Source organism: Diorhabda carinulata, chromosome 1 (assembly GCF_026250575.1).
Source record: "Diorhabda carinulata isolate Delta chromosome 1, icDioCari1.1, whole genome shotgun sequence".
Lineage (NCBI taxonomy): Eukaryota > Metazoa > Arthropoda > Insecta > Coleoptera > Chrysomelidae > Diorhabda > Diorhabda carinulata.
In genome coordinates this window covers 21,531,551-21,556,461 of record NC_079460.1, presented here as the reverse complement: position 1 = coordinate 21,556,461, position 24,911 = coordinate 21,531,551, and the positions used below count along the sequence as shown (strand labels likewise).

The following is a 24,911-nucleotide window of genomic DNA, read 5'->3' as shown; positions in this document are numbered from 1 at the left end:
CGAAGACTGGCAAATAAAATTTTATATATATATATATATATATATATATATATATATATATATATATAATTAATATTGAAGTGCAGGTTCTTTCAAATAAATAAGTATATAGAAACTGGCTTCCAGAAATATGAACTATTCTATAATCACATATACGAAATTAACTTAATCAAATATATGACTGCTTTTATTTTCTTGTTATATAAAACGTCCGTGACTGTTTTAATGTCTCAGCTAGAACTAAAACAGTAACACTGCTTTTGTCAACAGTCATCCGTCATTTGAATTCTGTGAAAAAAGCTGCATCATTTAGTTTGTATTCGGTAGCCATAGAAAGTAGTTGAAATTTTTACATTCCAAAAACGATATGGTACCAGAAATTGTACAAGACTTAGGTATCTTGGTTCGATGGTTGCAATTTCGAATTACTTGTGTATGAGGAAGCTTTAGGACTACGAGGGAGGACCCTATTTGATTACAATGAATCATAAACGCAATCGTGACATAACGACATGAATTTTTGTACTGTCTAGTAACCGTGAAATGGGGGCCAAGAAAAAAGTTATTTTAGACAGAGTGGCTATATCTTGTACCTCAGGAAATTAGTCTGAAAAGGAAATAGACTTCAATAATCTTACAAAATGATTATAATAATACATATTTGGGATAAAAAAAATGTTGGATTGGGCTGAATATATAATTGAAAAATAGAATGATTTTTATTCAAAAACCTGTATTTCATTCAAAAAGTCACGAACTTATTGACCCTCCCTCATAAGCTAAAGTTCATATATTAATATTTCCTTAAAGTTTCTCATGTTTTCATTGATTGGCGTGTTATTATTCATACAGGGTGTTCAAAGCTCTCCAAATTTCGCCTTCCACAGAAAAATCAAAATTTGCAAAGCCACGTCATAATAATTTCTAAAGGGGCGATGTAATTCAATTGGAAAGACGTAAATTTTCCTCTTGAAATAAGAAGTGGTTTTGCATATTTTCAAATTTTCGGTAGGGGCCGAAATATACAGGGTATTTAAGAATTCCACGGCAATATATTAACGAGATATTTCAATTTATTCAATTAAAAATTGTAAATTACTTTACAGATGTAATCAAGGATTGTTAATCAATTTTGAAGCTGTGAATAGACTGTTAAATACTGAAAAATTATACGTGAGAAAAATATGTGAATATGTCATGACTAATCTAAAGTGCTAATGAGAAATATTGGTTCTAAAATTGCAGATATTTACAAATACATACACGGAAAAAACAATTACCACAATATATTTTAAAAATAAACTTAATAATATGGTAAGTTTCATGAATTAAACTTTTAAAGTGGCGAGAAAATAGAAAAAATATTAATGTATGATTACATTTGAAACAAAACTAAGAATAGTTCTATGGGAAGTAGCAACATCATCTTTACCTCCATTAATATGTTAGGTGAGTTATGAAAATCCACACTTGTTTATTTTTATTAATTTATTGAATTTTCGTCATAGAATATACTTATAATGTAGTAGAAATAATAAAAGTTAAGCCTTGTATCAGTATGGCTTAACATTTGGATAAGTAAATTTTTATAAAAATATCTTCTACATTTTCTAGAACTTCTTTATTTAATTTCTTTATTAGAATTTTCTCTATCCAATAATTATTTTGTTTTATTCACCTTATTTTTTTAAAGATGATAATGATTATATGGAATAGAATATTTTTTATGAGTGTTTTTTAACTGCTCATGACACGGTTGAATTTTTTGTCGAGGCCAAAAATTCTCTCGAATGTGCCTTAAAAACGGGATATACAAACAACATTTTTTGTATAACTGTCAATGTGAATTCACATCGTCTGAATTATATCAAAAATAAATACTTCTAATACATCTTGGTGGTTCTTTGTTATCCTTAATGCTATCAGTACCATTTCACAGCATCCAATGGTCTTCATGTGCTGTTACTATAACTGATTTGCTCTTATTTTAATTTGAAGTTATTTTCAAGATGGTGGTTCAACATCCATCTTCTTGCATTTACTTCCTAAGATATAACTGAGGAAGCAAATGCAATACTATCTAATATATAACCGGCCAAATCAAAGTTAGTATGCATATGGGAAAACATAGGATCGTTTTCGCGAAGGGTGCGAGAAGAAACAAGTGAAAATGTCTCTGAAAACGTGCTTGTATGCTATTTTGCTTATTAAGAACAAAAACGCGAACACCGAGAAAATGAATCAAACGATGATATCAATAAATATATTCAAGATGCTGATACCGGAACAAAATTACTTTATGAGCAAGATAATTGGAAAATGGCTTGGAAAAAGATACATATAAGGGCTACAAAGGTCACTGTTTCAGAAGAAGTTCTATAATTCTTGTTGCCAAAAAATTTGGATTTATAACAAAATATAGAATTGTCCATCTTCTCCAAAAACATTAAAAAATATAGGATAAAATTGTGGAAACAAAACTTTTCAAGAAATATCTAACGTTTCTGATCAGCAGCAACTCGCAACATTTTATATTGGAAGTAATTGTTCAAACTTTACTAGAAATTACAAGTTAACATTCAGGCATCAATAGAAATGCGGAAAAGTTATTTGACAGTTGTACAAATAGTTGTTTCCATACTCAATTATAAAAAAAACTAGAATAAATCAGTTCACTGGTGAAAATAAATTTGAGTACCAACCAGAATGTGAATTTAATTTGTTTTTCATTACTCACCTCCCAATACAATAGCTTCAATGAAAAAAATTTATAAAAAAACTATTTCCTTGAAAATAGCAAGCAGTCAAATTTGATCGATTAAGATAATCTTCAATAAGTAGGTACTCTCAATAAGATCACCACCACAGTGGAATCGCGCTAAAATCTATAACGTTTTTTAAAGGTCACGAGAGCTCAGCGTCTTTCAATGGAGAATTTGCGTGAAGAGATTCATTTTCGGAATGGATGTTCCTTCTCGTTCGCGAAACGAACACTTTTGGACAACCCATCACAGTACACTTAAACATTTCCGAAATATGGTGTTTTTCGCAATGTTCTTTGAGTAGCGCGGTAGTACTAAAAGCGATTTTGCACAGTCTGCATGGAAGATTACCCTCCTTATCAGGAGTTGGAAGATCTTCTTCGACACAGTGGATATATTTGGTAGGAGCAGGTGATAGGTTTGAGGGTGGAGGTGATCCGGAAACAGGTGAGTTGGAGGTCGAGGAACGTTCTTTATGCGTTGTAGACAACGCGGATCCATTAAATTGGCTAAAGTGGTTAAAATTACCTAAAGGAAAGGGAAGCCCACCTAGGGGAGGTAGTAGAAGAGGTGGATGCGGTATACGGTCACCATTAAGCATAAGTTGATCTAAATTTGGAGGAGGTAAATGGTGACCTTTTAAAGCTTCTTCGGCGTATAATCTTGTGAGAAAATCACTGTGTAAAGCTGGATTTGCTAAGCTGGCAAACGGCGATTTGTCTAAAAATAAACTAGCTGTAGTTTTATCTGAAGTAGTGGATAATAACTTTCTATGTAAATTTAAGTTAGCGCTGTGTCTATCCCGACTTCTCTTCGAAGGAAAAGCGGCATTGCAACCATCTACATTACATTTATGCATTAGTTTCAAATGAACATTTTGGTAATGAGTCTTAACACCAAAATGATTTTGGAAAATTTTACCACACGCTGTACATCTTCGTGGATTATCTTTATCTACTGGTACATCCATACCACTAATAAACTGACCGTTGTCAAAATGCCCGAATAACTGATGTTGGCTGCTATCATCGGGAGAATCTCTTCCATTACTACTACCTCCGGAGGATGTTTGAGATCGAGTGGGACTTGGGGGACCAGTACCCATCATAAACCCCAACGGAGGAAACGATGGAGGTTGGCCTCCTAAACCTAAATGCAGACCTCTAGCCATTAGATCATTGAAATGACCATGAGAAAGACTTTCGAGTTGTCGTAATGGATTTGTAGAATCGAATGATTCATCACTTTTGTTGCTTTCCATTGAGCTAGTCGGCCTTTCTTCTATATCTTCCTGAGTCTCCGAATCCTGATGCTGCTTTTCTTTTTTTAGCTTATCTATTGTAAATAATGGTGCTATACTAGTTTTTATTTCGTGTGTAATTTTTTCTGTTTCATTTGCATTAACATCTGGACTCCGTTTTCCTAAATCAAGAGGAGTATCGCTTGCAGCATATTCTTTTTTGGTTTCTACAGGTACTGGCAGTTCACTGTTATTTTCTTTTTCTTTCTCTTCTTTTTCTTCTTGTTCTAGCCGTACCTGATCGGCCAATCTTTCAGAAAATACGTCATTGGAAGAATCTCCATCACTAACAGCATCCTCCATCATCACAGGTACAGCACATCTTGTTGGATTTTGACTTTTTCTTTTTCTCTTATTAATTTGAACACTCGGTTCATCGTTAAGGCTAGGGGTATCAACGACGCTAAGTGAATCTTCGTTACTATCAACATTACTTGTTATGTCTTCATCTATATCTGATATTGACATTTTTTGCTTTTTTGCAGGCATAACCAAATCTTCAGGTCCCTCCTGAGCATCAGTTGTTCCATTAGTTGTTTCTTTTTTGTCTTTTTCTTGCTCTTCTTCCTCATCTCCTCCTACAACCACGATACCATCATCATCATCTTCATCTTCCTCCGATTGTTGTTGATTATTCGAGAATACTTGAACCGATGAATAATCTGGATATGTACCTTTGCTCTCTTTCATTCGTTGAATACTTAGGTCTAGCGTTTGTTTAAAGTCCATTGGAGGTAACGAATGGTATTTCATATCCGGCGGTGGTGTCAATAGAGGAAAAGGACCAAAAGGATTCAATGGACTAAGAGCTGCTGCTGCCGCCGGAAGGGACAGTCCACTTTGCGGAGGCATCAAAATTGAATGTGCTTGGGAGCTTCTTCCGTCGTGAGGAGATATTTTTCTTCTAAGGTGAGGTGAATGTAGCTTTGGGTTAGGATTAGCACTGTGTCTATTTCTGGATCGTCTAGAGCTGAACATCATATTACAACCTTCAACAGTGCATTTATGCATCTCTCGTAAATGTACAGCAGAAAAATGAATTTTTAAAGCACCTTTGTCGCAAAATGTTTTCAAACAAACATTACATTGAACTCGTTTCTTTCCAGTAGCGGGATTGATAAACTGCGTTCCTAAGTTTAAAGGTAAATTTGGTGTGCCCCACGATCGTTTGGTAGGTGTGGACGGTTTCCTTCCGGGCAAAATACGTGTGTGTCTTGGACTTTTAAGGGCATCCCTATCTCTACTTAAATTTAAAACACTATGGGAATTTTCATCACCATCATCGTCTTCTTCGCTGTTTGTATTTCCACTGCTCAAGACGTCAGCACTAGATGGAGATTTACTTCCAGTTGACATTCTGGTTGACATTAAGCCTGGAAATGAAGATGCTACTAAATTAGCAGCAGCAAGGGAGTTCACTGATGCTGCTACCATAGCTGCAGCAGAATGACTCAAAGATGAAGGCGGAGGTAACGGTGGAGGCAGACAAGAAGCCATCGAAGTTGTTCTAGTAAGATTCAAGCCAACTGATTCGTTTTCAGATATTCTTCTCCGTTCGGGACTTACTCTTGAAGAAAAAGCTGCGTGTCCAGCACCAAACTTCCGGAAATCAAAAAGTTGCATGTTTTGTAAACGATTCAGAGGCGAAGAGTTCAAAGGAGAGGGTGCGATATTGCTCGGAGGAGAATTTGAAGAGATCGGCCCGTTTGGAGTAGGCAATTTGATGAAATTGAGCGGATGTTTTTGATGCGGAGACATCGTCGGTGGCAGTCTAGTAGGATGAAAAGCTGAAGTTGGTAGGGCTGGAGGTGACGGGCGATGGTTTGGAGACATCGCCCGACGTAAATGAGGAGAATGATGACGCTCGAGGCGCTCCAGTGTGGGTTCCTGAAGTGCCTGTTGCGCCAGCAGCAATTGTTGAGTTATGGCTCTTGTTTCGTCGAACCCAAGATACTGTTGGAGGACCAGAGGTTCCTCCTCAGGTGTACGGAAGCGCCATCGGTCCAGAGTGGTGCCGTGTATCTGCTGAAACAAATGAATACCAAGCGATAGTAAAATTTTAAAAATATCTGGTGATTTCAGTAGCAGAAAATTGAAACGAGAGTGGCAAAAGTTTATATAATAAAGATATCGGCGGCTTTTCAATAATAGACCAGTTTGCACGATAGTGAAAATAAATAAGTGAAATGTACGGAGACCGACATAAAATGTATATTGAGGACGGTGCCGGTGTATAAAAATATACGCGTTTCGATAGCACTCTTGTTTAGAAATGAAGCCTGCTGAATGTCTCCCGCACATTTATAAATAAACGGGGTGCTAGTCACCGTCACCTGCCCCTCTCAAGTTCAATCTATAGCAAACAAACATCGTTTCTATTACAAGAGGACGACGTTGCCAGGATAGCCTTTCAAACGATAATCAAACTACTATTTATATATGACATTCATTAAACTTTATGCCCATGCCTGTTAGCTATCTGTCGATTATACCTAATACGCGTTTACATCAAACTAATTACTATTTACTCTAACGAATATTTACCGAACTAACGAGAGTGACATCTTGTTGTCTTAGTAAAAATTAATTTTCACAAATACTCAAACTTTTGTCGCAACAAAAATATTTTTTGTTTCAAATAAATCAGTTAAGATAAATTCAAAGGTTTTTATCCAATATTCTACGAGATTTTTTTTACTTGGAAATATGATACATTCATAGAGATATAAAAATAAATCATTATTATTAATTTGTTTCAGCACTTTACAGAAAATTCAATTATTCGTGAAAAGATATATCATCTCATGAAAATACATTCTCCACCTAAAATAACTGTATTTAGAAGAATTTTTGACACCAATTATCAAAATTATGTTATCACTCTCTTTCAAACTTACGTAAGTATGAAAAAATTCATAAAATTAAAGAAAAAACTCGATTAGGATAAGTACTAGGCTGGATAAAATACAAACTGGAACTTTGCTATAAAAAATATTATTATTAAGTTTTTCTAGATAGTTTTCGTCAAATTATTAACATTTGCCTTTTTCGTAAAAATCTCACGTATTGCTTTCCAATCGTAGTCCACTAAATAGACCAAATAGATAATAGTCGCATGGCGACAACTCGGGATTATAAGGAAGGTGTTCCAGCCGAACTGTATGAGGTCTGGCATTGTCTTGGAGCAATATCGCATTACGGATTGGAAAATCGCGTCGTTTTTATCTGTAGACAGGTTTCACCGTGTTTTTCAAAAATACTAAGTGTTTAAAGTTCGTTATTCAGTGAGAAAATGAACCGCAATTACATCTCTAATGTTCCACAAGACCTTTGTCGCTGACAGTGTAACCTTCGCTTTAACTGATACGTCTTCGTCTCTCTTCCTCATCTCCATGATCGCGCGTTTCCTCACCAAAGTATAGCCTCGTCTGTGGTGAATATTAGATGCAATAAATTTTCGCCTTACTCTTCCTACTGATGCAGGAGACGCGTGCAAACTTCCAGGCATGTGAATTCGTAAGTCTTGGCACCCATATGGCTGAAATTTTGCGATAACCGAGCCGATCATGAATTATTTGCTCAATACTACACAAATCGGCGTTTTCAGAAAGCCATTCATACACTTGACAAATAATGATGTATTGTGCAACAGGCACTGGTACGTTCATGGCTATAAGTAGACTAAAAAGCTAGGTTACGTGGTTCCAGCTATTCTCTATGCTTCTTACCAAACCAGTCTAATATTCAATGCAACCACTTTAATGATGCTAAATTATTCGCGCAGTTATAACTTAATAATTGAACCACTCGCGTAAGTTTTAAAACAAATATGCTGTCAAAAAAATTTCAGAAATTGGTCCTCAAACAGTCTCTTTTGAAGAAAACTTCTGATATTCTTGAAGTGACCTAAATTTTCCTATAACACCGGCGTGAAGTTTGAGAATATTTATCATATATAGATACGTCTTAACCAGATTCGATATGAAAAGACATAAAAATTGTAAAAACTCGAAAATCTGATCATACTAGGGCTATCCAAATAGTCCGAAGCTTTCGATGTCCACAATAGAGACGGTGAATCAATGTTTCGAATCATAATTGATGACGAAAAGTAGAAGAGACAGTACTTAGACAAATTCCCCAAGAAGCCATGAAAATGTTTGCAAACCCGGTTACCAAAGAAAATTGGAGCAATTCAAAACAAACGCCAAGGAAAAACAAACTCCTGAATTCATACAAATGATTTTACCTCATCTTCCTTATAGTTCTAGACTTTCATCTAGTAATTTTCACTTAATAACAAGAATGAAAAATTGGCTAGTAACGTGCATCACTGATGTGGATGAAATCGTAGGTATATACGAGTCTTTTCCATAAAATAAGATTACCAACGGATTTTTACTATGAAAAACAAATTTATTGGCATTGGTTAGGTTTGAAAAGCTTAGACCCAATATATTTTTGCAAGTATACTGCTGCGTTACGAAGACAGCTTAATACTTCTTTCAACTGTTGTGAAATGCGTCCCTTTCAAGTGTTTTTTTTCAATTCAGAGAAGAGTTAGTAATCACTGGTAACCACTTCTACATATTACCTTGCGCAAACCTTGACATATCCTAAACGATCTCTCACAATATTATGAATGTAGGACTTGCTGCCAACAGGGATCATCTACCCTTCGTCCGAAAACGATGGCGGACCAGAGCGTTGTTCGTCATGGAAGCCTGTACAATTTTCGCACATGTTGTAAACACTTTTCCATATAAACCTCACGCATTTGGGAATGAATTTTATCTGGCGTGAGAATCGAAAAGAAGCTCCATCTTTCACGGCTACGAAGACAAGAATGAACAATGTAGGCCGGGGCGGGAACTGGAAGAAGGCATCAAAACTGAATCCCGTCTAACAGCATTCCAAGCGTCCGCAGCTTTTTTGAAGCCTTATTTTATCGACAACTCTTTTAATTTCATGCTAAAATAATGTTTTCAATGCTTATGGTAATTGCTCCAATTAGTTTGTTCACTATGTAAAAAACTTCTATTACGAAGATATTGAATTATTTATTCCAAAACGTTTCGTACTTTCTGAATAGCTCTTGTATAGTTGATTGGTACACGCGGTATATTTTAAAGATAAATGATTGTTTTAATTCAAAAACATCTCAAGTTTATGAACACCTTCACATAAAATTCTTTAATGGTTAAAATAAACACCAAAAAATATTTTGCAAGTATTGGCGGACTTCAAAGAAGAGAAATTAGTGTAAATTCTATATATAATATCGAGGTAAAATTGATTAAGATTAATTAATATTGTGGAATCAAAACAAACACATCAAGGATTGGTTTGACTGAATCTTTTATTACACAGATTGTGTACAAGTTCCGACGGACACAACTCTACTAGAAGCATACTTTCCAAACAAGCATACCAGAAATATCGTTAATTTCGTCTTAAATAATTTGTAGGTATCGAAAATCATATTTAAAACACGAGTAAATTCGTTCTGTTTAGTAAAATAAAAGATTTCTAAAGAAGCCCAAATTCTTGGCTAAGCGACACGAAAAACAACAAAACAAATGAAGAAATAATAAAGAGATGAAAAAACGAAAGGTGAACTAGATAAAAATAACAATTTGAGCAACTAATCCCAATCGATCAATTTAAAAGACAAAAAACTAATAAAATAATAATCAGAGATGTGAAACCTAGAGTTACACAAATTAAATAGAATAAAAATTATAATATAATTAATGAGACAAAAGGTAAATAGAATCAAGAGCAATTTTATTAATTTCACAAGGATTTGTGGAAGGCCCCATTCAATTTTGAAATAAATAGCAATCGTCGATTAAATAGCTAATGATGTTAACAAGCTTTTCGAGAAGCTCGCTAAAAAAGGTCTCTTGAATGTAAAATCCAATATAAATTTTCTGTCACTAAAAAGATGAAGGAGTCTGGAGTTCATTAATTATAAATAGATATTGTTGTATAAAAACATAATGAAATGCATGGGTTAGTAATTTTAGGATTAAGATTTTTCTCGTTTCGTCTCGTTTTTATTCAAAACATTAGAAAACGTCTACATAGAAAACAATATTTTTGATAAAGCATGAAATTTTTAGGATATTTTTCTTTAATTTTTAAAAACTAATTTTCACTTCAATTGATACTAACGTGTCTATTATTATGAATATTGGATTTCTCAGTGATATATTATGCCTTAAATGATTACTTTACAAGTATCTAGAGACAAGAATTTTGAAGAATTAGAGAAAAATCAATTGATTTTGGATCTTCGGTATTAAGTCGAAGTATTCAACTAAACCGACTGGGGTAAAGAAATTAATCTATTCAATGTTTTCAAAACAATTTCATGAGAAATACGTTAAAAACATCCTCAATTTTCAACTAAATGAAAACGTAATCATTAAAAACTATTAAAAAGTCTATCGACAAAATCCTCGAGGTTGAGTTTGAAGACTATTACTTGTTAGAAAGAGCAAATAGGAATCAAAATATTTTAGAGTAATGAAAAGTACATGAAAACGTTTCACCTACAGTTTTCTAAACGTTGAAAAATTATTTTCTATCGAAAGTATGATGACAAAAACCCGTACATCATTTAAAGATGATTAAACCTCAATTTAAATTCTTGGTCATCCAATAATTTAAAAGATAAAGAATGTGTAAAATTAAAAAATCAGTTTATGTAATTTTTATAAACATTATTTAGAATTTAGAGAGATGAGAGAGAGAACTAATAAAGATACGAAACGAGATTTTTTTTAGTATCATCTCGCAGAAAAAGATAGACCAAAACTAGCTTTAGGTATTGCGGCTTTTTCACATTTTTCATTTATATAAACATTGCTCTCAATTTTAGACTCGAAATACAAAGGAAAAATTTCCTTTCAACGTTTGTCGAGAAATAACAAAATATAGTCACTGTTTCATTGGTTATTTAACAAATTTACTTGTTACACGCACAATAAACAAAGCATCTCTTCGTATTTTTTCTTTTCTGAAGAATTCAATTCACTCGCCGGATCACGTTCTAGTGGGAACGCTTTTTTTTAACCAGCAATCACGCTTAATTTCCGTAAAATAACTCTGGTTTGGGTTGACTTTAAAGACGCGTACCTAATTTGTGTTTCAAAATCTTATTTTTGTGCTCGCTAGTTTTTCTTTATGGAAGTGATTGGAAAATAAAATAGGCGATCGGTATACCTAATCACGGGACAGAATTGGTTTTTTCAAATTAAAATTAACAGCGATAATGGTGTTTTTATTCACTCTTCATCGTGTGGGATATTTGCACAACTTAAAGTTAACAACAGAAATATAAGAATCATTCACGAAAACTCCGTTTCCGCGATAATCCAGATCAAGGAATATTCTTTATTGATTGAACGAATTAATATTTTAATTTAAATGGAAGAAAATCGTAGTTTAAAGATAATAAATATTCATTTTTAAATTTTAAATGCACATCGAGAAACTACTAAAACATAAGCCAAGTTATTTATGATACTTAGTTTGTTATGTAACCTAAATTAAATTTATACTAATTATTTCGAGTCTTTATAAGTTGTAAAATTTTTTTTTCACTTCGTTACAAATGTCAGAAATGTTTTATGGTCCTAATTTTGTCACGCAAGATTTGGAGGGCTGACTCGAGATTGCTTTAAGTTTGATTAACAAATAAAAATACAGTCATGAAAGATCTCGAAGATCTAGTGTTAACTATTTCTTCATGTTAATACCAATAATAAAAAGAGAGGTGATACAAATAATTTTTCCAAGAAAAGATATACATAATACAAATACAGTTATTTGTCTACAACCCATAGAAATAACTATGCTTGCGATGGTAGTAGATGAAGCAATAAACAAAACAGAAAAAATCGAATAATTGATTTAGTCACTAGAAAATACTTTGTATTATAACTGATGTGTCTAAAATGTTCGTTAAGTTGTGACAGAATGAAATAGAGGACACCAAGAACAGTGTGATTACTAAAATTGAGCGAACCAAACTATTATAACTATAAATAAATATTTTTTGGTACATCAAGACCAAACAGAAATTCATGAAAATACCTGTAAAATGGTTGGAGAGAATTTGTAGCTACATTAGCTTCTAAAACTAAGAATACCGGAATTTCAAATAAAATTTTACATTTTAAATATGATGCGAAAGCTTTTATTACTTATTTTCAAAACTTGATAACTCTGCATTATAAATATGGAAGTAAATACATAAAAGAAGAATGTATATTCAAAGGACAAAACACAAGAAAATAGATGATAACACTATAAAAATTGTGAATCGAAATAATTATTAAAAATGATAACTTCAGAAAGGAAGTATAAAATTTCTCATAAAGAATATTAACAACATAAAAAAAGAAATGAGACAAAAATTGGAAGTGAAAGGTATAAAAAAAATATATAAATCTGAAATTAAACATTAAATAGAAAAGAAGGCAAGAAGCTGGATTGTTTTAAATCAAAAGAAGGAAAAAGTAAACGTGGAAAAAGAGAAAAATTATAATCGACTTGGTTTTGACGAGAAACTGAAATCATTTTTACAAAATAATTGTGTATTATATCTACAATTTAATGTAGTTGAACTGACCCGAATTTCGAATAAATAAATATTCGCAAAAAGAAATGCAAAGAAATAAATTCTTTAGACATTTTTAATAGTCTGTTAAATGTCGAGATAAAAGTTTGATTATCGTTTTAATATGCAGCATCTATAAATTTGAAAATACTGTTTGAAAAATATTGCTTTAAAGAAGCGTGATGATGGAAGAAATATTTAAAGACATATATTATTAAATAACTGAATTCAATATTGCAGCATAAAGCTATTAATAAAACGAAGAAGAACCAGTAGAATCGAGTTGCCCATTTTAAAAATTATACCTAACAAAAAATTATTGCCCCTCGCAAAAATGATATGCAAAATACTATGTAATTTTAGCGTCTGTGATTCTGACCACTGCATGAAATAGCGGGTTGAAACGTTTTAAATATTAATAAAGGCCCAAAAATGCATTCGTGCCAAGTCAGTTTTTCTACTATGCGTTTTTGGGCAAACGTTTTCCGTACACTACATATCTTCTTGTGAAATTTGCTTTAAAAGATTATAGCTAGAGTCCCTAATGACGTAGATTATTAGATTGGCATAATTATTAACGAAGAACGATCTTCAATCAATGTACTATTCATAAAAGCGACGGAAGATGATGATTGTTTCTTATAGAATTTTCACCAGATGGATAAAAATATATTTAACACTTTCAGTTATAAGAAAGCCGCTTTTTTCGTTCAGATAATGATCTATTAGCACATGTGTCATCAACGGTTTCAAAATTACTTTTAGCGTCATTATTATTGTCAATTTAGTTAATGGCATTACTTAAGTGCCACGGTTCTTTAATGAAGAACCAGTTGCCTTATTATGATTCTACGCTCATTTTGAAATAAATAGTTTATTTTTTACTCACGACATATTGCCCAAGTCCGAAGAACTACATAGAGTATTACCGTTACTTTTTTCTATACAGGTGATTATCGCAAATTTCTTCATTGTACCTACATTTATCGAAAGCTCCAAAATTCAAGTCACTATTTAAGCCTATACAAAAAGCAAAATATTTCCCACATAAAATATCATAATTGTCGTGGCTGCTTCTTTTTTTATTTTTAAACACCTAGTCGGTTTATTGTTTTAAAAATGAGTTTGTATATCCAGGTCAGATGAAAAAATCTAAAACTCCAGAATTGCCGATCGTTCTGGAAAGCGACTGTTTACTCAATTCAAACAATTTATTTGTATTATAAATTAGGATCTCGGGATTTGTTTACACCTTAGTGTCAGTAATGTTTTGCTTCTGCACAAATTGGATTCATGACATTTAATTAGCTGGTTTAAAGATTCTATTAGATACCAACGATGCTGTTTGTATAACAGGATAAAAATATCGTTGATAACGATGAATGTTTTGACTTGGAATTCGATGAATTACGCTAAACTAGAATTTTTTTAGTTTTGCATCAACGAAAATGGCATATTTACATTTGATAACATTCAATACTTTGACGGTCATCGCTGTTTTGGAAACAAGGAATTATTAACTGATAACGATTTCTCATCGATTTATAACGAATTAACGATAAAAAAGGAAGATTGTAGTGTAAAGAAATTTTTGAAAATAAATATAAATTTCAAATATTTTCGAACGACCACATTCACTTCCGAATTAAAGTTGAAATGTACGTACCTACAGTATATATCCTGTTGTAATTTGAGCACTTGTCCACCCAAATCCATGCAACACTTAAATCACAGAACACAAAACAATATTTTTTAGCGCCGAATTTCGGGAATCACAAGCGTTGTGTCATACGTCGCTACAAACTGCACCGATTCAGGAGCACTGTTACCGAAGAGATGTCGCATAAGCGAGCTGTCCCAATGAGCAGGAGGGGATGATAGCGTGCGCATATAAGGCGGGACTTATTCTAAGGGGGGTTGACAAGGTGGACGTAGAGTGTAGGTGACGATACCCCTTTGGAGGGACATATTATACCCCCTCTGTCTTGCCAATCGGTTTTGTAATATGTAATGCACGAACATACATACAGGCTTACACGTATTTACAAGTTAGTGAAATTAAGCTTAAATATCTCAAATAATCTACATCTATATATATATATATATACAAAGAAAATTTATTTGGAGAAAGTGATATCAGTAGATGTCAAAAAAACTTCAAAATTTGGTGATACTGTTTCGAATTTCGGTGGCTCCTCTCATCAACATTCATAATTTAACCTTTGTGCAGTTTTTCTGAAAAATGCTCACACTGTTAATCTAGACGCTACAATAATATCTTAGTCTATTTTATGAACGAGAGATTAATTAAATATATTTATTAATCCAAAATATAAAAGTACGGTAATTTCGAATTTACTACTGAAAATTTTCATAAATTTACTTGAGCTTACGAAGCTTTCAGGCTTTTATTGGTCTTTCATAACCGTAAGCTGTACAAAACAATAGTTTAAGGTTTGGACTGGCCAAAATATCATAAGATCTAAAAGAACCTCTTTGTGACAAATTTTTCCTTGTAGTGAAGAGGTTCAAGTTGTGTATTCTTAACAAATTCATTTAGCTGCCACTTACAAGGTGTGGTGTAAATTAGGGCTACTTAGAAGCCGAAAAAATCGATGCTTCAGCACTAAATAGAGAAAATTTTTAAATTTTAGTATGTTATACAGTTTTTTATACCGAAAAAGAATATATTATATATGTTGGGCGCGCAAAACATTCCTTCACGTAGCTTTTAAGGTTTGAACATTGTAAAATGTACACTATCTTGAATAGTTCATATTTTGCAAATACTTGATGTTGAAGAGGACTAGGGGCGGGTGGTGGGTTTGTTAAAAATTTAGACTATCTTTTAATAGAACCCCCCACACGCCCCCAATTCTCTCCAACATTAATTATAATTAAAATGTAATTTTAAAATGTAATGTAATTTCTATTGGATAAATTCGTGACATTTCTTCAATAAATGCTTCAATTCTATTTGAAGATGAATAATGTCTTTTAAACAGAAATTCCTCAAAATATGTTATCACGGGTATCTCGCCAAAGTCGCTCAATATTTTGAGCTAAACTAACCTAACCTAACCTATCTAAATTTTCAACCTCGAAAAAGTATGTGAAGGAATAATTTCCGCGCCCTATTTATAAAGATTAAATTAATAAGCATAATTTCCTCCACAACATACTAAAATTTCAAGGAAATCGGGCGTATGCAACCTAAAAATAATTGCCAATTTTGTATATTATCATATCGTAGCTATTGTCATCTTGACAATAATGTAAACATTGTAGCCCCTAAAATAGTAATGGATAATGCAAGTTATCATTTGAGACTTATAGAAAAATTGCCCATAACTAAGTAGAATTGACTAAATTCAAAGAATATTGAGTTTTATCCGGGTTCTGTGAGAGAAAAATTTAATTCTTCATAAAAAAATATTCAAGAAATATGAAATTGCAGGAAATTGGAATTACCTGCACCATATTATTGCGAACTAAACCTGATTGAACTAGTGTGGGCACAGATAAAGGAAGAAAAATATTTTTTTTATTAAATAAGTGATGTTGAACGGTTGTTTTTACAGTCTGTATATAACGTGAAGCCCGAAAACTAGGAAAATATGGAAATTAGATAATATAACTGATGAAATCTTTGTGAATATTGGTTGCAATATTTCAAAATAATTCCTTATGAACGTAAACTTTTTTGAAAATCAAAGTTTAAGCCCTTATTCCTATATAAACAGTATGACAAACAATCACTTTTTCAACTTAAACTGTTTGGAAGTTATTTAAAAAAATTATTTATTATTTAATTATATTTATACTTGAGTCAGGGTATAACTTGAAAAATTATTCTAATTGTTTACTAAAAGATGATACGCCTATGAATTAAGATCATTTTATAACTCTCTCATTAATAAAAATAGACTATAATATATAAAAACAATGATCATGATATATTAATAATTTATTAAATATTTGACAACCAAAACAAAATTAAATGTAACACAAATTAATCTAGAATTGAAACCAAATTTAAGTCAAAATTCTAGAAAAGTATTTGTGCATGAACATAAGATTTATCAAAATGTGTCATGACAAAAACGTATTGAGAAACTTCGAATTTAATATAGAAAAATGAGAATTACTTATTTTTATCACGACAGATGCTACATACATTACTTGAAGTTTCCGGTAGTTCTTCACAAGGCTCCGTTTGACAAGACTGATCTTGAGTATCGCCACTTTCAAGTATACGAATCAACTCCTCTCTATCTATAATCATTGGATCTGCATTTTGACGTTCAGAGTTGTCTGTGTCTGGTTCAAGTAATAAGTCCTGCCAAATGTCCATGCTACCTTCGACTCTATGCAGCCCATATTCAACGGTCATATCAATCTCAGGTCTATTGTTTCCTCCTTCTTGAGGTACATTGTTCATTTCAGGTTCAATTTCTTCATCTTCGGGAACAAGTTGCTGGATGGTTTCAAATAGATTTATATTGATATCGACCGCCGCGTTTTCATTTTCAATCAATTCTTCGTTAGGCTGATTATTACCCTCAAAATCGTATATCAATAATAGCAAATCTTGGTTTCTAACATTCTCGTTTTCCATCGTTACTAAAACAAACATTTTCCCTTTATGCATAAAATATATATTTTCATTTATTATATATTAAATTGGTGAAATATTTTTATTGTGTTCTTTATGATTTTATTTTCTGATACAACTACCCCAATTACTTATGAAACTGAAATCCTCAAGTTGGGTTTCCTCATGATCTTCAATTACTATAATTGCTATAACACTTGATATGGATGCCCCCATAGCACAACCATCAATTTGCTCATATATTTCATCCCCATATTAGAAGTACTGAAAAAAACTAATAACAAACGTGTAACTAAACTAGAATGAAAAATATGGAATGATAAAGATACTCATTATATTTTATTATAAGAAAAAAAAATGTCTTTATGAATTGAAAAGTAAAATTACTTATTATGAGGCATGTAAATTCGGGAAATTTAATTCGAAAAATGTCACAGGAGAGTACAGGAGGAAGGTATTTGAAAACTGGAAGGGTACTAAGGTTTTCATTAAATCGGTACAGACTTAAATATACTTAAAAACATCCCTAAATTAGATTTTTATTTATTAGATAAACAAATACCTTTAGTATAGAGGAAACATTAAAATAAAATTCTCCGAAAATGGTAATAATCGTTAGAGCTCTTAACACTTTTGGGGTATATGCAATTTTGTTTCTTCACTTGTAGTATAAAAAATATGAGTATTGATTTGGTAATACCACTGATGCTGGTGAAACTAGGTGGAAGAAATCAATTTATACCTTGGTATATCCTGTGATGAATCAAAAAGGACGATGTAGATAAACTTCCACGAAAAATTGTGTGAAGAGAAATGAAAAGTCCACAAGAAGCGCATCAAACGCAATATGTACAACAGCAGAAGAAATCTGTCAATTGCAGAAGTTTGGAAATGGAAATTTGAATATTCTTACAACTTTTTTCTCTGCATAGATATGTAAATTCCTTTAGTGAAAGACACAAGAGACATATACTAATTGTACTACCGTCCAATTGTTTTAGTCCCAGCCATTGCCAAGGTCATGGAGAAAATCGTTAAGCAACCAATATTGAGATATCTTGAGTCTGCTAACTCATCAGCGACTATCAATACGGCGTTCGTAAACATATATCACCCGGGGATCTACTGACCTATATCACCAAGGTATAGACTAAAGCTATAGAGAAATATGGGGAATTCAAAACAATCGCACTGAACATATCGAAGGCTTTTGACAGGGCTTGGTATGTCAATCTTCTAAATAAGCTAAGACCCCACGGTTTGTCGTCCTCATTCATCGATGGCTTAGTAGCTTTCTCAAAGACCGATCTATCCAGGTCGCTATCGAAGGATACACCTTGGAGAGGTTTGAGGTCAACGCTGGTGTTTCCCAATGACGCACTTGTCACCTAATTTTTCTCTCCTATACATCAACGATCTACACGACAAAACTGTCAATTTAATCTATAGCTTTGCCTACAATAGCACACTGTCATACTCGTTCAAATCAGCTGCCTCAATAAACTCGGCTAAAACACAAATCCGAAGGCAAAAACAGATCACCTCCATCAATACTAATCTTAAAAACATTCTGGAATGAGATGGAAGCTATCTAATTGAGTTTAATCCAACAAAGAGCCATACTACTGTTTTTATAAAGAAGACTGGCACTGTGGTTCAGGATTTAGTGCTGTCTGTACATAAAATATCATCATCACCGTCAATTCATTTGTGAGGAGTCGAGGTTGGAAGCAATATGTCCTGACATAGCCACGTGGTCGAATTAGCTAAGGCAGCCTTACAAAAGCTTGGACTCCTCTAAGCAATATACTTCGCAACAGCTTCTAATTCTATACAAGCCCCCATGTTTGGAGTATTGCTCGTACAATTTGAGTTCGGCACCCAGGCAAGAGAGTAATTTGTCTTAGAGGCTACCCAGAGTTTACCAGAAGCCTGGACAGTTTAGAGCATAGCAGAAAGGTCGTCGATCTGACTCTGTTCTACCGATACTACCACGGCAGATACTCTAAAGCGGACATGGCTGATCAACTTGGAATTCGCCTGCAGACACCCAGAAAGTCAATTTATCGGAATTCCTTTCTTTGAAGCCAGTGGAATCATCTACCAAAGTACGTCTTTCCCGAACACTACAACCTACAGAAGTTCAAGTCCACAGGCATCTTCATACGGCAGACACGACTCGAGTGTTATAGCGTTTACCATCTTGTACTTTCTTTTTACATAATAAAATGCACGATTATTGCATCCCAAATTTTTCTGGCCGAATTTACCACACCAAAAGTTCATCTAACTGCTATCTGGTCGAACTTTCTACTGCCTACTTGTTAAATATGCTGACGAATGAAAGGCAGAAACAAGTGGAATAAATAGAAAAGGAAATTCCAAGAACAATATATAACACTTAAGAAATGTAGAGAGTAAAATCCTATGAGAAACTGATGTACCAACAAACTGATGTAAAATGTACCAATACGTAACGATTTTTCGAAATTTTAAAAAAAATTTGGGATGAACTCAATTTATTATCAATCAAACCTTGTCTATTACTCTGTTGATAGACTTTTCCAGTTACTGATCTGTTTTTCAGCAACATCTCAAAAAACTGCTTCAATCCAATCTCTTCTACGCACATATTATCTACCGTTCGGTGCAGATCCATTTTTTTTTCGATATACAACGCAGGAATTCCGTCATTAGTACTTCTTTTTCCATTCGTTGATTTTTCCCAATATTTTCATAAGCTCTACAAAGCCCAGGATTCGTTTCTACACAGTAGGTTTTGTAATTGTTTTTGTATATCCTTCATTTCCTTTTCATAGAAACCTGCTTGGATTCCAGGAAGTGGTGTAATCCTTCAGAAAGTCTCAAAATATCTACTTCTTCACCAAATTTGTTCTTGCGTGGGTGCCTTCATGTAATTATCTGCTTGTTTCATCTTTATTCTTCTGTTGTACCTTATTCCACTTCATTGCTTAGTTTTCATTAGTTTCTTCTGCTATTCTTTTTTATTTTATTCTTTTTTGCTATAGTTTTTGCTCATTTTTATTATTAATTATTAGTTTTTACTTGAAAGTTTTGTGGTTGTGATTGAATTTTGTTGAAATTGTCTCAAAAGTACGATAACTTTCAAATTAATTGTAAGAACAAAATAATATTTGCTTAATTTTATACCTGCTGCTGAATTTTTAATAATTTATTAATAAAATTTCAAAATAACCACAATATAATGAATAACCCGCTGGAATATATTCTGATTAAAATGGCACAAACAAGAAATACAGAAATATTACAAAATACAAAATTTGGAAATGAATATGTTAATTGAATGATTGTAGGAAAAAGCAGGAAAATGTTAATATCAGTGTAGGAGATGTTGAATAAAGCTTTGTTGTAAAGTTATTAAGCTCACACATGTAGAAGCAAATAGCTTTTTAAAAACAGATAAGTAGAGAGCTTTCGACAGTTATATTAAATAATCAACACCTCCCATACGTCTAATAATGGAAAAAAAATACAAAAATGAATCTGCTAAATTTGGAAAATTCAAAGAAATATTTTCACATACTTAGTAATACCAAGGTTTTCCTTGGACTATTGAAGTTAATCTAATATTTTTTTGTATATAATTAATTAATGATTACCTTTGATCATATAAAAGCTGTTGGATCCTGGAAGCTGCTCTAAACTAGTCGAAAGGAGGAATTTTTGTCTGTCAAATGTTAAACCAAATCAAAATTCTCTATATTTTCACTTTTCACAATATCAGAGTCACTATTTATATAATTTACAATGAATTTAAAAAAAATTTCCAAGATGTCTGACGCTTTTCACTCACATTAAACGGAAATGAAGTTGACACAATATTTGAACAATGAGCATCATTTCTAGTTCCGGTTTGTTATTAGTCGAGAAATTCTGCCAACATATTTCCATTTTAACTAATATTTCAATTGGCGCCATATATGTAAATTTCCGGTAGGAACGTTCCGTTAATTTGAAAAAATCAATACAATCGATTTATTGCGTCATTCAGTTTGTAACTACGACTTTAAACCTAATAGTATTTATCATTTCTATTGCTAATATGAAAATGGCAACCCAAATGGAATTCGATTGATTTGTATCACATTTTGAAAAATATAAACTGGACTTTCACTACATACAATAATTTCAAAAACTGGGGCTGTATTCATAGAAAGTCGCTAGTATTAATGTACTTAATATAGTATTTAATATGAAAAACTCAATATATATAATAAAGCACAAATTACACTTTAGAGCCGTTCCACAAAGAACAACATTAGAACAAAGGTATTGCCCATCTCTAATTACTTATGGATTGCATACATCGAAAATTGTGTAACTGTTACTTCTATATATGGCGTTTTTGTAACACAGGGACGGAGCCAAATTAATTATTATCGAAGAAAGAATATTCTTTATTGAAATTAAACATTTTTATGACATCAATCTCAACTAGTTTGTCTTATACCCTCACGTTTTGACTTAAGATGATAAGTCTAAACGTGTTTCGGTTATGAAAGTGAAATATGGATAAAGCATCAACATCAATATTTATTTCTGGTGATAAGAAAGCTGTAAATTTGTTAAAATCTATATATGGTGATAATGTAGTAATAGTTATACTTAAGTGAAAAAGAGACATTTGAAAACAATAACAGATGATAATGTCAAAAAGTAGACTAGGTTTTTGGCCGATTGACTATTTGATTAATAAATAAAGGGCTTTATAACTCACATGCAAAGATTTTTTACAAATGAGATAAATATGTACTAAATATATTCTAAATACTTTCAAATGATAAACAAAGAGGAAATCGAGCTCCAATTTGGAAGAAAACCAGCTATTCACCTAGCTCCAAAAGGTATCAAAGTTATTGTTTTCTTTGTAACATATTGTGGTACATCTTTAAACCCCGAACAATAAGCTAAAAATGAAACAGAGACAGTACCATAAGTCCCTTTTATTTGCTCAGAAAAGGGCCATTAAACGTCTTCCTGTCATCCCTCATGAGTCCTTCTTACCAGATTTAGTACAACAAGGTTTCTAACTCTTCCCGAAAATAAAAAATGTGCTAAAAGTGCTAATTTTATGCAGAAATTGCGTCTAGGAGCAGTCTAGAAAACCAGTTATTCAGCTAGCTCCAAAAGATATCAATATGATCATATGTTAAAAAGAGGTAGAGGCAGAGCCACAAGTCACTTTAGATTCGACAGAATTTGGTCATTAAAAGATTTAGCACAATGAGATTTTCAGCTCTTTCAGAAGATAAAAAATGTGTTAAGAGTTTTAGTATTACTTCTGATATAAAATGTTTTTACATTTTATAACTAAACCATTACCAATTTTTAGATAAAATGTTGCATTTTCTACTTATTAATCAATAAAAGTCGTATAAATATTTGCATAGTGTCATTAACCACATAATGTTTGATAAATATTGAAGTGGATTCATTTCTTCCGAAGTGTTTAAGTGAAGAATAACATTGAATGTAAGTCTGACAATGAGCACTTCACATGTAACAATGAAAAGAATCACTGACGCGGAAAGAGCATCGAATGACAGAGAGACTTTTCAGAATTATTGTCCAGCTAGCGACAAACTCGACAACGTGCCCGTATCGAACAGAAATTTATACGGTGGTGACACTGCATCAAATTTTTCATTTCAGTGAGAATTACATCAATTTTTAACAAGAACGATGACATTTATCGTGTAACAATGACTTATTCGAATAACCAGAAAGAATTGGTTAAGATAAAAAGTTTATTGTTTCTACTGAAAATGTTACAACAATATAAATCGGCAAAGATATATTTTCAGTACGGTTAAGGAGAAGAATACGTAGTATCTAAATAAAAATTTTCTAAGCTCGTTAATTTTCGAGATACATCGAGATAATGAATAAACGAGAAGAAATTATTTTCAAAAACCTAAAGGGAAATGCAAAATCAAAGACGACACGAAAATTATTAATTGTAAATAGAATACAAGAAATGTAAATTAGGTTAAAGAATATTTGATAGGGTCTTAGAAAGAGATCTACAAGGAATAATTTAGAATATGTGATAGAATCAATGGTGGATTTACCACCAGACTGTAGTTTACAGCAGCATATTTCAAAGGGAGGTGAATAGCCAACAAGCGGTTAATCTATGAATCCGCCACTGAATAAAATCCTAGTTTCCGTATTGATATTGTATTTCCAGGCCAATGGAAAGATAGAAGGAGACCTATTGAAGATTTATACAGATCGCCAGATGTTAATAGTGAGCACACTGTTTACTCAAGAATCAAGTTACACGCGTCAGTGTAATTGTGAATGCTAGTGTTAAAAGTGTGTCGGTTTGTAACACCCTATATAAAAATGACCATTAAAATGACCTATTTTGCCATTTAACAAATCAACAATGACTGTGTATCCAAAATTGGGACACCATATGATATTTTTTTATACTGATTCACGCATAGACTTATTTTTCTAAGATGAAATCGTTATGTTTCCGAAACAATCTTTCTCACGGCCTAAATATGCAAACTCCAAATCAATATTGTAACTTAGTTACAATCTCGCTACCTAGTACACCAGCCCAAACAGCTGGTTAATTTATTTAAAATACCGTTCTTCATTTTCAATGCATTTTAATAGGGTAGTTGTTAGATTTGCCCCACTTTTCTATTGTCTGACCTAGCAATCTCAATTTTGCTAATTTAAATGAAACAAAGACATGAATGTTGGCTATTTGTGGAAGATCCAATTGAGGGTGCAAATCCACAGTTTTGCAATTTCAGTATAAGGTCCACTAGCTTTGTTTTATTCGTGATACTGCTATCTGACCCCATTCTTACCTTTTTAGAATTTTTCAACTTCACTCCTCCTTCTATGAGTACACGTTATTAGATTAGTGCCCAGCTCGCCTTTCGTAACTGGCTAGATAACTGCCAATAAATTTTCCTCTTTGAAGACATTTTCTTTTATACAAAGAAAGCATGATGTTTTGAGAAAAAAATAATAGAAATATATTACCCGCATCTACCTATTATGGCTGCGGCATCTTTACCAAAAAGTTATAGCAGATGACCGATCGTGCAGTTTGTATAAACCAACAGTTACTTTTGAGGGTTTGGATATCGTGTCGCCTGTACCTAGATCTACACTGACCAAATTGCTAATACAACGTTCAGAGATTAATGCTTCTACAAATTACAAACTATTGTAGTAAAAATTTGCACCTACTTTCAAAAAATGTTATAAAGTCTTGTTTAAAACTGACTCAGTTGGGACCGTCTTCATGATCGTATTTATATTTATTTTCGGATTAAAGCTGCTGGCCATCTCTACCAACTTTACCCTGTTTTTTTAAAACTGTTTCTTTTTTATTTCCAAGTTTCCTAACTGGTCTGTTTACTGCAACTGTTTAGGGTTACAGTAAAGAAAACTAAATATAGATGTCTACTTCATTTTGTGTGAAAGTAACTAATATTTTTTTGTAATTGGAGTAAACGATATTGTCTCCATTTTCTTTTTCTTTATTGTCTTAGGTGTTGCGAAGAATAAAAATAACTTATTTTATATTATTTA

The 24,911-nt window shown here is 32.6% G+C and overlaps 2 protein-coding genes across 4 annotated transcripts; both read right to left on the bottom strand.

Annotated features, from left to right (window-relative positions):
- Nucleotides 1-185: 185 nt before the first annotated feature.
- Nucleotides 186-14,558, bottom strand: LOC130893250 (zinc finger protein basonuclin-2-like). Of its 2 annotated transcripts, none has more exons than XM_057799201.1 (2): nt 14,358-14,558; nt 186-6,087 (listed from the first exon to the last, which is right to left on the bottom strand). In XM_057799201.1, exon 2 carries the CDS (start codon nt 5,893-5,895, stop codon nt 2,905-2,907), a length of 2,991 nt encoding a protein of 996 aa, XP_057655184.1. In that variant the 5' UTR covers nt 5,896-6,087; nt 14,358-14,558; the 3' UTR covers nt 186-2,904. The 2 variants fall into 2 exon arrangements, with proteins under 2 accessions (XP_057655184.1, XP_057655174.1); XM_057799191.1 differs by having other exon boundaries at nt 186-6,084; nt 14,358-14,532.
- Nucleotides 14,559-14,792: 234 nt separating this feature from the next.
- On the bottom strand, nt 14,793-21,192 carry LOC130893241 (uncharacterized). Of its 2 annotated transcripts, XM_057799180.1 has the most exons (3): nt 20,948-21,192; nt 16,869-17,314; nt 14,793-14,926 (listed from the first exon to the last, which is right to left on the bottom strand). In XM_057799180.1, the coding sequence occupies exons 1-3, from the start codon at nt 20,955-20,957 to the stop codon at nt 14,900-14,902; spliced, it is 483 nt and encodes a 160-aa protein (XP_057655163.1). In that variant the 5' UTR covers nt 20,958-21,192; the 3' UTR covers nt 14,793-14,899. The 2 variants fall into 2 exon arrangements, with proteins under 2 accessions (XP_057655163.1, XP_057655155.1); XM_057799172.1 differs by lacking the exon at nt 14,793-14,926 and having other exon boundaries at nt 16,675-17,314.
- Nucleotides 21,193-24,911: the final 3,719 nt, after the last annotated feature.